This window comes from Rhinolophus sinicus, chromosome 11, assembly GCF_057876585.1.
Source record: "Rhinolophus sinicus isolate RSI-liver-muscle chromosome 11, RSI-T2T, whole genome shotgun sequence".
Taxonomy (NCBI): Eukaryota; Metazoa; Chordata; class Mammalia; order Chiroptera; family Rhinolophidae; genus Rhinolophus; species Rhinolophus sinicus.
The window spans coordinates 24,278,971-24,291,908 of NC_142511.1; the positions used below are offsets into that span (position 1 = coordinate 24,278,971).

General features: G+C 52.0%; 1 protein-coding gene across 6 annotated transcripts in view; it reads right to left on the minus strand.

The window, feature by feature from the left end:
* Positions 1 to 1,446: 1,446 nt before the first annotated feature.
* The window catches only part of SOX13 (SRY-box transcription factor 13), a 46,770-nt gene continuing 35,278 nt past the window's right edge, over positions 1,447 to 12,938 (minus strand). For 3 of the 6 annotated variants that reach the window (XM_088801780.1, XM_088801781.1, XM_088801778.1), the window contains exons 5-14: positions 10,004 to 10,176; positions 9,505 to 9,573; positions 9,018 to 9,132; positions 6,579 to 6,664; positions 6,268 to 6,430; positions 5,743 to 5,852; positions 5,507 to 5,603; positions 5,071 to 5,214; positions 3,971 to 4,247; positions 1,447 to 3,285 (exon numbers count right to left, since the gene is read on the minus strand). In XM_088801780.1, coding sequence (XP_088657906.1) covers positions 3,024 to 3,285; positions 3,971 to 4,247; positions 5,071 to 5,214; positions 5,507 to 5,603; positions 5,743 to 5,852; positions 6,268 to 6,430; positions 6,579 to 6,664; positions 9,018 to 9,132; positions 9,505 to 9,573; positions 10,004 to 10,176 — 1,496 coding nt within the window. In that variant the 3' untranslated portion in view covers positions 1,447 to 3,023. The remainder of the gene's footprint in view (positions 3,286 to 3,970; positions 4,248 to 5,070; positions 5,215 to 5,506; positions 5,604 to 5,742; positions 5,853 to 6,267; positions 6,431 to 6,578; positions 6,665 to 9,017; positions 9,133 to 9,504; positions 9,574 to 10,003; positions 10,177 to 12,938) is intronic. The other 3 variants (XM_019711400.3, XM_088801779.1, XM_074322276.2) reach the window with 3 other exon arrangements.

Consider the following 12,938-nt stretch of genomic DNA (forward strand, 5'->3'; position numbering starts at 1 on the left):
GGAGACATGGGGTGGGGAGGATGGAGGAGCTAAGGCCCAAAGCTCTGGGAGGCGGGGCTTGGCTTGGAAAAACCAGCAAAGGTTAGCAGCCAGGATTCTCCCTAGATCAAAAGGCTGGGACCCTGAAGTCTTCAGTTCCAAGTTTGTGACCCTGGAATCAACCACACCTAACGTTTCTCACCACCATCCTCTAATTTAGAGGTCCCTTTGCAGCTTTCAAGAGCCAATGTCTTATGTTGGTAAGTTCATTTCCACTTTGAACACCTTTGTCAAAAAGTTTTTTGTTAAAGCCAAAATACTGACCCTTGCTATGCATCCAGAAGCCAAGTTCTACCTCATGAGCTACAGACTACATGTTGCCCACCCGACAGCTTTGACGTGGTCGTATCCTTTACGCCTTACCCTAGTTTCCTCTTTTCTGGACTACACATCACTGGCCCTTTCGATGCCTCTGATATGTGTCCACTAGGCTCCCTACAGTCCTCTTCTGTGCAGGATGCCTGCCTCTGGGCCCCTCCAGAGAGACGATGGCCTTTTCTATTGAGGGTCTAGGGCTGCCATAATGCACCTGGGCATTATGTACATTGGCCTGTGTGCTGTACATTGGCCCATCACCTCCCTTTTAGTGAACACATGCTTCTATTAATCCAACCCAAGTCTAACAAGAATTGCCATTCAGCTTTGCTTCCCCCTTTCCATATTAAAAGGATTTTTTTTTTTTTTTAACCACAAGAGTTGGTCTTTTTCTCAATCTTTGTTAGGGTACAGTTTGAGAGTTTTAGTCTGTCATCCAGCCCTTTCAGGTCTAATTGACTTGTTTCTCCCAGTGTGATATGTAGTTCTTTGAAGTCCTCATTCAAAGCATAAGGTCACAGATAGAGCCCTGAAACGCATCATTAGAGACCCTGCTCATTAATCAGTGTCTTGGGAGGCTCATTCATGGGCTTGGGGTATCCAGGTCAGGACCTTTCTAGGATGAGTCCACGGCTTTCATTAGATTCTCGAATGGCTCCTTCTCCCAGAGGGTAAGAAACATGGATAAGGCCTAACCTCCTTGTTTTCCGATGAGGACAGTGAGGCTGGAAGGGGAAACCTGGCGACCCTTCCCTCCACCCACACACGGCCATGTGGCTAGTTCCGGGGAAAACCCACGCTTCCTGACTCCTCACAGGGCTCTTATCTCTGCCTTCTTTCTCAGGACTTGGGTGGACACTTGTGGTGAGGTATGGCTCTCCTTCAGGCAAGGACAGTATCTCGCTCATTCAGTGTGTGCACCGGGGGGAAGGGGGGGGGTTGCCGTCAGGTCTGGGCCTCCGTTGCCTCAGATATTTCCTCCCGGGCCCCATGCCTTAAGCTCCCTCTAACTGCCACCAGGGGGCAGTGGTGCTTGGGCTGGCGACTTGTTGACTTGGTCCAGCCTCCCCCATCCCCCGCACAAGGACCAGATTCTCAAACCATCTGCCTTTATTATGCCAACAGAAAAAAAAATTCCCCGAGTGTAAACAGGAGAAATGTGCTGGTTAAGTTACTTATCATTATCTTATTATTAACAAAATAAAGCACTATCTATGTTTACAGTCATAAAAAAAGAAACAGCCTGGAGAGAAGTTGGGCTTTGGGGAGGGGGAGAGGGGAGAAGATGGGAGACTCCACATCTGCCCCTGTGAGATTTGGGGTACCCTTCCCACCCTGACCCACCTGGGTCTTTGGAGTCAGGGGCAATGGGATTTAATTTTCTTGGGGAAATAACTTGTGAAAGTGAACTGGGGCGGATGCAACTTCTCAAGTGGGGGGGCGGGTAGGCAGGAGGATGGCAGAGGTGGTGGGGGGGGAGGGGATGGAGTACCAGTCTCCTCACCAACCCCTTCCAACAATGGAGACCCTTCCCACCACCTGCTCATCAGGGAAGAATGGAGACCAGCTGTCATGGGAGCCCCACTCTCCAGGACTTCTGTCACAGGAAAAGGGGCACCATCAATTCTTCTGACCCCACTCCTGGCACTCAGGTTAGGGGACCAGGGTCTGGGAACCAGATCAGAGCCCCCTGGAGGCTGAGCACAATCCCATGCTGCTCAGAGCTAAAATGGCTCTGCGGGAACCGACCAACACAGTAAGGTTGAAGGGGCAGGCATGGGAGGCTGGTGGGCCTAGAGGTGGCCCAGGGGCCTTCGAAGACCCAGAGTGACCAGCAGGCAGAGGGGCAGAGTCAGACACTGAAGGGAGAGAGACACAAACAGGACCCTGCAGACAGACAAGGACAGAGAGAAACTCACACAAGGATGCACAGAACCTGAGACACCCAGACTGACAAAGAGGTAGCAATTTGGGGACAAAAGAGCACAGAAAGAGGCCCCCAGAGAAGCAAGAGTGCCATCAATAGACACACCCACAGGAACTCAGCAACAGTGCCTGGCACATAGTGGGCACTCAATAAATATCTTGTGCAATGAATGAACAGATGAAAACACAGGCACACACGTGCACGTGTGTACACGTGCGCATGCAGCACGCACACGCACACACAGCAGCCAGAGGCACAACAGGCTTGGCAAAAGATAAAGAAGGGAGGGACAGCCAGATCTTTTTGCACAAAATACAAAGTGATCCTGGTGATAGAGGAGCGATCTGGGAGCGGTGTTGGTCCCATGGTGGCTGGTCCAGCCAGGACAAGAATGGAAACAAAGCATGTGGCACCAGGGGGACAGGTCTGGAGCTGCCATACCCCTGGGATGGGGAGACCTGCAGGAGGAGAGGGTCATACAGTGTCCCCTGGCTATGAGCCCCAAGGGCCAAGGAGCTCAGCCAACTCAGCCGTCACCACCATGCAGGTCCTACCCACCTAGGTGAACAGCTGCTCAGTTGTGCTCACAGGTGTGGGGAGGGGGCCTGTATCTACAAGTACACAGCTGTGCCATCTCCCAGGCATGCCCAAGTCCAAGTACCAAGAGTCCAGGTCGGCTGTCTGGGCCCTTTGGCTCAGGCCAGGTGTCCCCCAGGTGGAGGGCCAGGCCTACGCGCCGAGATCAGTCCGTGAGCACCACCAACTCCCCGTCACTCTTCTCCTCGCCCTCCGAGTCCGAGTCCTCGCTGTACCGGTACATCTCACCATCGGCCACCGAGTGCCTGTCCTCTGTGGCCTCGGCCTCCTCTCTCAGGCTGCAGGTGTTGACGATGACAGGCATGTTGGGGTCCAGGCTTCGGGGCACATAGTGTTCCACCAGGGGCTGTGCCATCCGAGGGTACAGGACATCTGAGGAGCTCATCTGCACCTGCCCAACCTGAGGGCTGCAAGGCAGACAGGTGGGTTACAGACACCTTCCCTTCCACCCTCACCCTGCTCCCCGAGGCTTCTTCAGGCCATGCCTTCTAACCCCACACCCTTTTGGCTCCAAGACACACACTCTGCCCCGTGGTCTACTTTCTAATGGCCACAATCATTGTCAGCTACAGCCCCACACAACATGCAATCTCAGGGCCATTGGTGCAGTCAAGATATTCCTGGAGGACTATGTGTGAATTCCATTTTTGGAAATTGTGTATTTAAATGCCTGGGTAAAGGAGTCCACTAGGGAGGGTGCTTGCTTTGGTCAAGTCAGGACTTCTCTACAGAATGAGTACTCCTCTACCTCGATTTTCAGTACCCATGAATTTTTACTAAGTTTACCAGAAATGGGATGCACAGGCATATTTCCCCTGGAACACGCCAGCCTGCCACACTCAGTCACAAATTTATATCCAGAGCCACCAGGTACCCACCATCATAGTCACCCCTGTAGTCGCACACGCCACACACAGATGATGCTCTCACACACACGTACGCACACATATACCCACAAAGACAACACATGCACAGCACCCCTGCAGTCACACACAAGGCAAGTCACATGCTAACACGCAGCCGCTCATGGGAGCTGCACACACACATGCACACGTGCTTATGGTCTCTGCTGCCTGGGCAGAGCCTGCTCACGGGGTCATGTAGCTCTGGCGGGCATCCTGGCGCCGGGTCCTCATCAGGGCCTTGTACTCGCCCACTCGCAGCCGCTTGCCCTCCACGATGCAGGTGCGCTTGGGCCTCGGCTTGTACTTGTAGTCGGGGTACTTCTCCAGGTGCTGCCGGCTCAGTCGCGCCTGCTCCTCGTAGTAGGGCTGCTTCTCCTGGTTGGTCATGGACTTCCAGCGGGAGCCTGGCCCAGCCCGCAGGGGCAGGCAGTCAGCTCCAGGCTCTGCCGACCACCCCCAACCCCCTGTGGGTGCCAATATAGTTCGTCACCAGGTATACGTGCAAGCATTTAGCAAGGACCTGGTCCAATGTGGTTGTTCCTTGGATGTTGAGCAAATGAATAAATGAGGTGGGCATGTATATGGGCAGCCAATTGCCAGCTTAAGACACAGCACCCACCTATATCCCAATACCCAGCAACCTCTGAGAGGCCTCTGGTCTGCCTGATTTGCATAAACAAAAGAGCAGTTATCCTAGGCCCCCACTACCACAGACAGACTCCCTGCTCAGGGCAAAATACCTGGTGTCTATATTCATAAGATACCTGCATAGACATCGGAAAAGCCTCAGTCTTAAAAACAACTGCCCTCTTCTAGCCCCACCTGCCCTGCCCTACATCCCTCCTTGGCCTCCAATCAGGACATGTCCCTTAAGAAACCTTTCTACTGACAGCCCAAGAACACCAATCTATCCTGTTTCCTGCCAGAGCCAGCTCTAGGGGTCTGGGCAAACAGTGGAACAGGTTCTTTAGGGAGATGGGGAGAGGCGCTCACTCACATGCTCTCTCTCTCTCTCTCTCTCTCTCTCTCGCTCTCGCTCTCTCTCTCTCAAGATCTTGAGTGCAGGTGCTAGCATAAGAGCCCTGCAATGGTACAAGACCCCAGGACCCAGATGCCCCACATCCCACCTGACTTCCACACCCCGTCAGTATCCACTAGAGTTCAACATAATGCGGAGTATCACCCAGCAAATCCCAAGTAGACCCAGCTGGCTCCTGCAACTGGGGTCCTGCTGTACCATGGCTTCTGGAGCCAGAGCTCCCGCATACCTTACCCACTGGCCCTTACCGAGGATCTTGCTGATACTAGAGTTGTGCATGTCTGGGAAGGCTTGGAGAATCTTCCTCCGCTCGTCCTTGGCCCATACCATGAAGGCATTCATGGGTCTCTTGATGTGGCTGCTGTTCCGGGACTCGGGGAAGTGGCGGGAGCCTGAAGGATGGGTGGAGTCAGCAGGGCAGCTGGTCGGGGGTTAGGAAAGACTTCCAGGGCCATCAGAAAATGTCCCACACTTGACCACTAGGGGGCGCTGGGGGCAGCCACAGTGCCCCGGGATGACCAGCAACAAGATGTCAGCAGAGGCCCAGCCAGAGAGACACATAAGGGGACTCCACAGACAAAGGGAGAGAAGGGATGGCAGACAGACACAACCTGACCCGCCATGGCCCTGGTGGGAAGCAGAAGTGGTCCCTTCTGCCCATCAGCCCAGTGCCAGAGCCCTCACCGTCCACATCGCAGCCCAGCATGGCTTCCTCCAGTGGGTGCACACAGCTCTCCTCCAGCCGCTCCTTGACTGGGGACGTGTCCAAGCTGATGAGGTCCTGGGGTTGACAGGGGCAACCTGTACATCAGCCTCTCTGTATCAGCCCACTTCTCTCCCCCACCCCTCACTTTGGCGGCCTCAGACTCTGTCCACCATCTGTTCCCTGCTCCCAGGCGCAGGGGAGTGGGGGCCCATACCTTACGGAATGGAGTGTTGGGGGAGCTTTCCAAGGCCGCACTGTGGCCATGCAGCAGCTGTCGAGCATCCTGGATGGCCTTGGTGACAGCGTCCCCTTCACCAAGGAAGCCTATGGGGGTAGGAAGAGAAGAGAAGGGAGGGGAACTGAGGGGTCACCCCAGTACATGCCTTGCCCTCCTGTGCTCCCTCTTGCCCCTCCCCACGGCTGTTGCACTGCACATCCCCAAGGGGGCGCCATTTACACTGGCTGTTGTACCAACAGACTAGAAATGATAACAGCACCCCCGGAAATTGTGCAACCTAGTGGCCTGAATCCCTGAGGCCAGGGTGCCCAGACAGATATGATGGAGGAGAGGAGGAAGGGGCTCTTCTGAGACACTGAGTGCTGAAATCAAAAGGGGCCAACTAGTGCAAGTCTAACCCACAGAGGGAAAGTGTCATGCCCAAGGTCATATCATGTCCTCCATCTTGACTCCCCTAGAAGAGGGCTGAAGGGAAAGGTATGGGAGAAGTAGAAAACTTACCCAAAGGCAGGCTGGGGGGGCTGGACTGCAGGTCCCGTGTGGGGGCCCCATGGCTGGGGGGGCGGGGGCCACAGTTGCTCATCTTCAGGCTGGGGGAGCTGGAGGTGTTGGGCAGCTCGGGGGCCTTGGGCTTGGCTGTGAGGTTAAGGGGTTGGGAGGGCTCCTAGGGGAGCATCCAGAGGTCAGAGGGTGAGACACCAAAGGAGACCCCCACAGAGGGACAGAGGGGACGAGCATACCCAGAACAGACAAGGCAGCAGCCAGCCATCCCAGCTAGGGAGGGAGCCCCAGGCCAGTGAGGAGGACAGTACCTGCAGGGGGTGGTGCGCGGCCATGGCCCCCGGCCTCTTCACAGCTGGGGCAGGGGGGCTGTGTAGCAGCTGCAGCGGGTACTCCACTATGGAAAAGGCGGCAAGGAGAAAAGTCCTAGATGAGCACAGAACAGCAGACACCCTGCTTGACGAGGTCCCAGCAGCACGAAGTGGACAGAGGCTCAGAGCTGGCCCAGCTTGCTTCCAGCCACTGCCCTCCCCAGCCTCAAAGTGCTGCCAAGGACCTCCTACGCGCTTGCCCCCACTGCCCTGACATCCATGAGCACGGTCACCCTGTCCCACCCTTCCCAACCCAATGAGCCTGGAGTTCCAAACCCAAGGTAAACCAAGATCAGGGACACTCTACTCACGCTTTGGATACTTGTTATTTGTACCTACTGTATGCAGGGTACAAAAGCAGCTACCTGTTTGTGGCCTGTCTCCTGTGTATTATCTCACAATAGTCTCAGCTTAGTGTATGCTATATATTAGGTACTCAATACGCCATTTCATTTTACAGATAAAGAAACTGAGACCTGGAAAAGTTAAATGGGTTGCCCACATAGTTAATCAGTGGGAGCACTGAGATTTGAACCTGGGTCTTCTAGACTTCACAGCCTGTCCTCTCCCCTTTGTACGGCACTCTCTCTCTCTCTTCTCCCTCCGCCTATCTTACTCTCTGCAACCAGGCTCAGAATCAAGGAGTTGACAGCTTGGATGGAGAGATAGCCACGTATACAAATCACTAAACACAAGGCCTGTGGTGATATGGGCTGCGTGGGTAGCATTTGAGAGAACTTTGTTCCAGATGGAGGGACTGGAACAGGCTTCCTTGGGGTGTGTGTGTGTGGGGGGGGGCCAAGATGGGAACTAATGCTGCAGGCGGGCAGGGAGAAATGGAGTGGTGGGTTGTGAGAGCAAGATGTAGGGAATGAGACTGGTATATGATGGGCAAAGTGGGCTCAGAGGCCTACGAAGGCTGAACTCAGGAGTTTGGACTCCATGCTGTAGGCATCAGAGTGCCATCTACCACACTACTCACTCAGCTTTAGGAAGGGGCCTTTGGCAGCCCGCAGGCCCCCTGCTTACTAGGATTCTGGAGCAAATACAGCAGGTGGCAGCCTGGCCAGTCCAGGTCCTCCACAGCTTAGTTCCTATCTCCCCTGCCCAGAAAGTATACGGCCCCTCCTCTGCCCAGGCCCCTGCCCTCACCCCTGCGGGTCTGTTCCATGTTCACCTGGAGTTGTAATGGTTTATGCTGTTGCCCTGTCTTTCCCATTCAACCCTTCGTCTCTCCACCATCTGGAATCTTCCCTCAAGGTAGAGTCAGTGGAGCTGACCAATGAACTATGCCGTTGGCCACAGGCTCAGTGGTGGACCTGTGGGAAATCACCCGGCTGGATTTCCCCTGCCTTCTCATGTGCAACAGGGCAGGTGGGCCAGGAGTTTACTTAAAAGCTCTCCCCCCTCCTGGGGCCATGATGAGCAGCATCTCTGCCCTGTCCCCATGACCATTCATAAGGACTCAATGATCATGGCCTAATAATTCTCTGCCGCCGTCCCACTGTCACTGCCCTCGTTCAGGCTCTCATCCCCTATTGCTAGAATCATCTCAACAGCCCCACCTAGTTGTGCCTTCAGTTGGTACCCCCTCCATTCCCCATGACCCACAACCAGCATGACAGCAATCCTCTACTCAAACATTCAAGCGCACCCCACATTCGATAAAGTAAATCTTAAATTCCGTGCTCAGTCCCAGCGGCCCTCCCCGGCCATGTCCCCACTACCCTGCCACGTGTTCCTGCCTTAGGCTCTGCCTGGACCGTCTTTCCTGTGCCCTCTACCCTCAGCTCCCAGCTCCACCCTCACAAGTCCACTCACCTAAGACCCCATCAAGCACCATCTCCTCAAGAAACCTCCCCAGAGTCTCTGGTGCTTGGCACACTGCTTTCTCCCTCCCGAGACTGTAATTCCTTGAGCTCAAAGTCCACACTTTATACACCCACGGCTACCCAACAACTACACAGCATCTGACATGTGGTCGGCGCTCGGTCTGTTTTCACTGAGTTTCACTGACGGGGCAGAAGGTAGGAGTGACATGGTCAGGGCAGGAACAAAAATATGAATTTGGGAGACATATAAATCTCAGTTAATGTTCAAAATAACAATACTTTGGTACAGTAAAATGTACCAGAACTGGGAAGACTAGACCTAGATTGGCCATATCCGCTTACATCTGGAAAGCACTTTATGGTTTTCAAAGTGCTACTTTTCATTTTCTCAGTGACGTTCAGAAACAAGGCGTTATTCTTCCACTGGACATATCCCAAACCAAGGCCCAGAAAGTCTACACTGCAAATTAATGGATGAAAGCGGTTCTGGGCCTCTTTCCCTGACCTCAGGACAGCCTCAGTGGCAGGACAGCCCATCCACACTCACCTGGTTTACAGGGGATTGGCTGAATGGGCAAAGCCAGCTGAGAGTCGGGGGTGACAGGCAGAGGTTGGTGGCTTGGGGGGAAGGCTGGGATCATGACATAAGGCATGTTGACCTGCTGAAAGCAAAGAAACTCTGTGTGAGTCCCTGGGGGCCCAAACAGCTACCCAGCTCTGGTCAGGCCTGGACAGAGGGTGGACCCAGGGATGGGAGGAATAGCGCCTGGGGCAGGGACAATCTCCAAAGGATCCATCTGACCCTACACCCCCTCCCGGGGCCCCTGTCTACCTGCCCTCAGGTCACAGATGGGGAGGAAGATATTCTGGGCCCCTCCCTTGAAACAGGGGAAGACAGGGGAGGAGGATAGAGCCCCCTCCTCAGGTCATGCCTGAGTGATTCCGCCTGTCCGTCCCTGTCCCCAACACCTCTCCAGGCTGGTATCAACCCGAGCCTCCAGCCCGCCCATTATCCAGCCCTCCCCTCTTGTCACCTGGATCTGCTGCTGCAGGAGGTTGATTTTGTGCTGCTGCTGAATTAGCTGTTGCTGCTGCTTAGCAATCTGGCAGAGGGAAGAGTAGGCAAAAGGGGCGTCGGCATAGGCCCCAGGGTCCCATCCCCCAAAGCCTTCCAAGCCCCAACTACACCCTGCTTTCCAGGAGTGCAAACATGGAGAACTGGGTGGGGTGAGAAGCAGAACAGCCAACCCTCAGAATTTATTCTGTTACTCGGAGCTCACCCTTCCCTCTAAGGCCAGGGATGGAGAATGGGCAGGGCCCCTCAGCATTCCCACAAAGGCTTATAGTCATAAGCCTCATAGCCAGAGGTGGAAATCCTACAGCCCTGGATGACAGCCCCTCCCCTCCTCCTTCCCCCCTCCCCTGCTCCCAGGCCTCCACCTGCACTGGCTAGGCCTGCCCACAAGGTGCTCCCTGCTGGGCCCTAACAGACACCTGCCCTGGAAAGAATGCCAGACACCAAGCGGGGCCTACCTGCTCCTGCTGCTGCCGTGCCAGCTCCATCTGCTGCTGCTGCTTCTCAAAGAGCATGGCAGCCATGTTCTTCTGCTCTGAGTGGGCTGTCAGGAGCTGGTCCCGCAGGGTGGACAGTTGATGGATCATGACCAGAAGCTGGAGCTCCTTCTCTGCCAGGCTCTCCTGCGTCCCTGCTCCACAGTGAAACAACCAGAGTTGAGAACTTTCGTTTGTTCATCCGTCTAGCTGTCCATCCATTTGGCATTTATTGAGCAACTGCTATGTCCCAGGCACAATTAGGAGCTGAGCGGCAGAGGTGATTGACGCTCCAAGCCTTGCCCTAGAGAGCCTCCTCACCTAACAAGTAGCTGCCCTGGAAGTGCCACAATCAGCCACTGATTTCAGCCCTGGAAATGCTGATGGTGGGGAATCTAGCCCCACCCACGTCTTGGACATCCTCAAACGCCCAGTGCCACAGGGTCAGGGTGGACAACCATCCCACAGGAGGGGCCCAGCGGGACATGCTCAGGTTTTGGAGCAAGACAAATCAGGGTTAAAATCCCCCTTTCAACGCATCCTGCCTGGGAGCTATTAGACAAGTTACCAACTTTTCTGCACTTGAGTTTTTTTTCATCTATAAGTGAGCACACTAAGTGTCACTTCACAGAGTTCTGCAGGGTTAAAGGGATAATGAATAAAGCTTTTAGTCCAGGATTTCGCACCTGGTCCTCAAACAACAACTGTTAGTGCTTCCTTGCCCTTCAATTTAGCTCATGTCAGATGCAGAAGTGCCAGGCCACAGACTCTTTGCATCAGAATTATTCAGGGGGCCTTTTAACAATACAGATGCCCAGGCCCCCATCCTCTGGGTTCTCATTCAGTGTGTAGGAATACAGCCTAAGCATCTGCATAGTGTTAAAGTGCCCCCTGTAATGGAGACGCCCACTTCACTGAGCAAATCACAGCAACCTTGACAGACAGACTCGCAAACTTCTTGGAACTATCACTGATCTTATCACCCTCAACTATCATTCAACGTAAAGGGAACTAATGGCAAAACTGGACTCAAGCAGAACTACACAGGACTGAATGAACTGATGAAAATGGTTACAATTTTTATGACTTTTTGTTTGAGATTGCTGATTTTTAAAAAATATATTGTTTCCCAGATAAAAGGAAACTTATTTCTCTTAAACTACCTATGACTTAGCAATTTGGTAAATTATACCTTTGTAAGCAGTACTGAAACGTTTCTATTTTTCTCCCTACCTGATCCCTCCAGAATTTGGAAACTCTTAATAGGTGAGTATTATTATTTTCATGGCATTATGGTTATTTGCATAAGTTCAGTAAGAATCTGTTCTCCTTGTAACAGGATACAATTAGAAACTGATTTTATTACCAAGGCTTTGACTGGAAGGTCATATTTGAGAAAGATGCATAGACTCAGATATGACCAGACAGCTTTAAGGAATTAAGATTGACTTATGGAAGCCCATAAAAACCCTTGGAAATACTGGCCTGGTGCCTTGCTTACAGGGCCTTACCATGTGAGTAAAGAATGTCACTTCTTGGCAGGTGTGAGGATATTTGGGGGCCTCTAGAAGAGAGAAACTCACGCAAACCTATAGGTAATGCAGGCGATACCTGATGGCAAATCATTGCCTTGGCTTTTCTGGACTTGAGAGGCCTTGTTAAATTTACTCTGAAGATTGCTTATGGAAAATTCCAGCAAAGCAGATTTAAAAGAGCCTATCTGGTTAATTACTACCCTGTTTCCCCGAAAATAAGACCTACCTGAACAGTCAGCTCTAATGTGTCTTTTGGAGCAAAAACGATTCGGTTTTATTGTACTATAAACTGGGTCTTATATAGTATAATATAATACAAGACCGGGTCTTATATTAATTTTTGCTCCAAAAGATGCGTTAGAGCTGATTGTCCAGCTAGGTCTTATTTTCGGGGAAACACAGTATTCTTGCTGGATTTATATAAATAATCAGGCCAAGTTTTTCAAAGCAGACTTATTTTGCACCTAAATTAGTCTTAATTTTGCTACCTTTGACAAAAATGGGGGTGATTTTAGACAGAAAAATTGTTTCAATAGAAACTATAATATACCTTTGTGAAAATTAGATTCTAGTGCTGTTCATTGTCTTTTGAATTTTTTAAATCTTTTACCTATTACCTATAAAATGGACTGGATCCTGAGTTTTTCTAGTTTTCTTAAGTATTTGGCTCCAATCCTCTGAACTAATTTTCATTTTCCTACCCTTTAACATGGAATCATTGAGAACTAAGACTGCCCTTTTCCAAGGCAATGCAAGCTAGACAGCTTGATATAAACTTTAGAGGAATTACCACAACCCTCATCTATGGACAGTCTTCGTGCCTGCTACAGAAAGATCATTCAGACATTCAAACTGCAGACCAGGGGAATCTATCAGACTGTAACTGTCTGCCTTCACTCCATCTGAAGATGCTTCGAGCCAGACATCCATAGAAATCTTGACTGGCTGCCTTCAGAACTCAGAAACCAAGATTATAGTCTACTTCAATCATTAACCTGTTTTTCTTTAGTTTCCATAGAGATGCCTCTTATTAAAACCTGATTGCTTGCACCATGGGCTTAACTTTGGGAGCCCACCGGCATCCCCACCTCCTGAAATGAGACACAACGTGAACTGAACTGAACTTTTCTCAAGACCGCGACTGGTTTAATGACAGAACGGTCTGGGAGACCAGCTTCTGAAATGTGAAACTTCCAGAGACGTTTCAGAGGAGGGGACTGTGGGGGTTCAGAAAGAGATACCGAGATGTGCCTCAGTGGTATACAGATTTTTTTGAGCTAAAGGCAATTTTAGCTTCAGGCTCAAAAGAAACTTCTGCCCCTCCCTTTACCTACCTAGAAGTACTTGAATTAGGGGCCTTGACCATAATGAGATTATCAGCG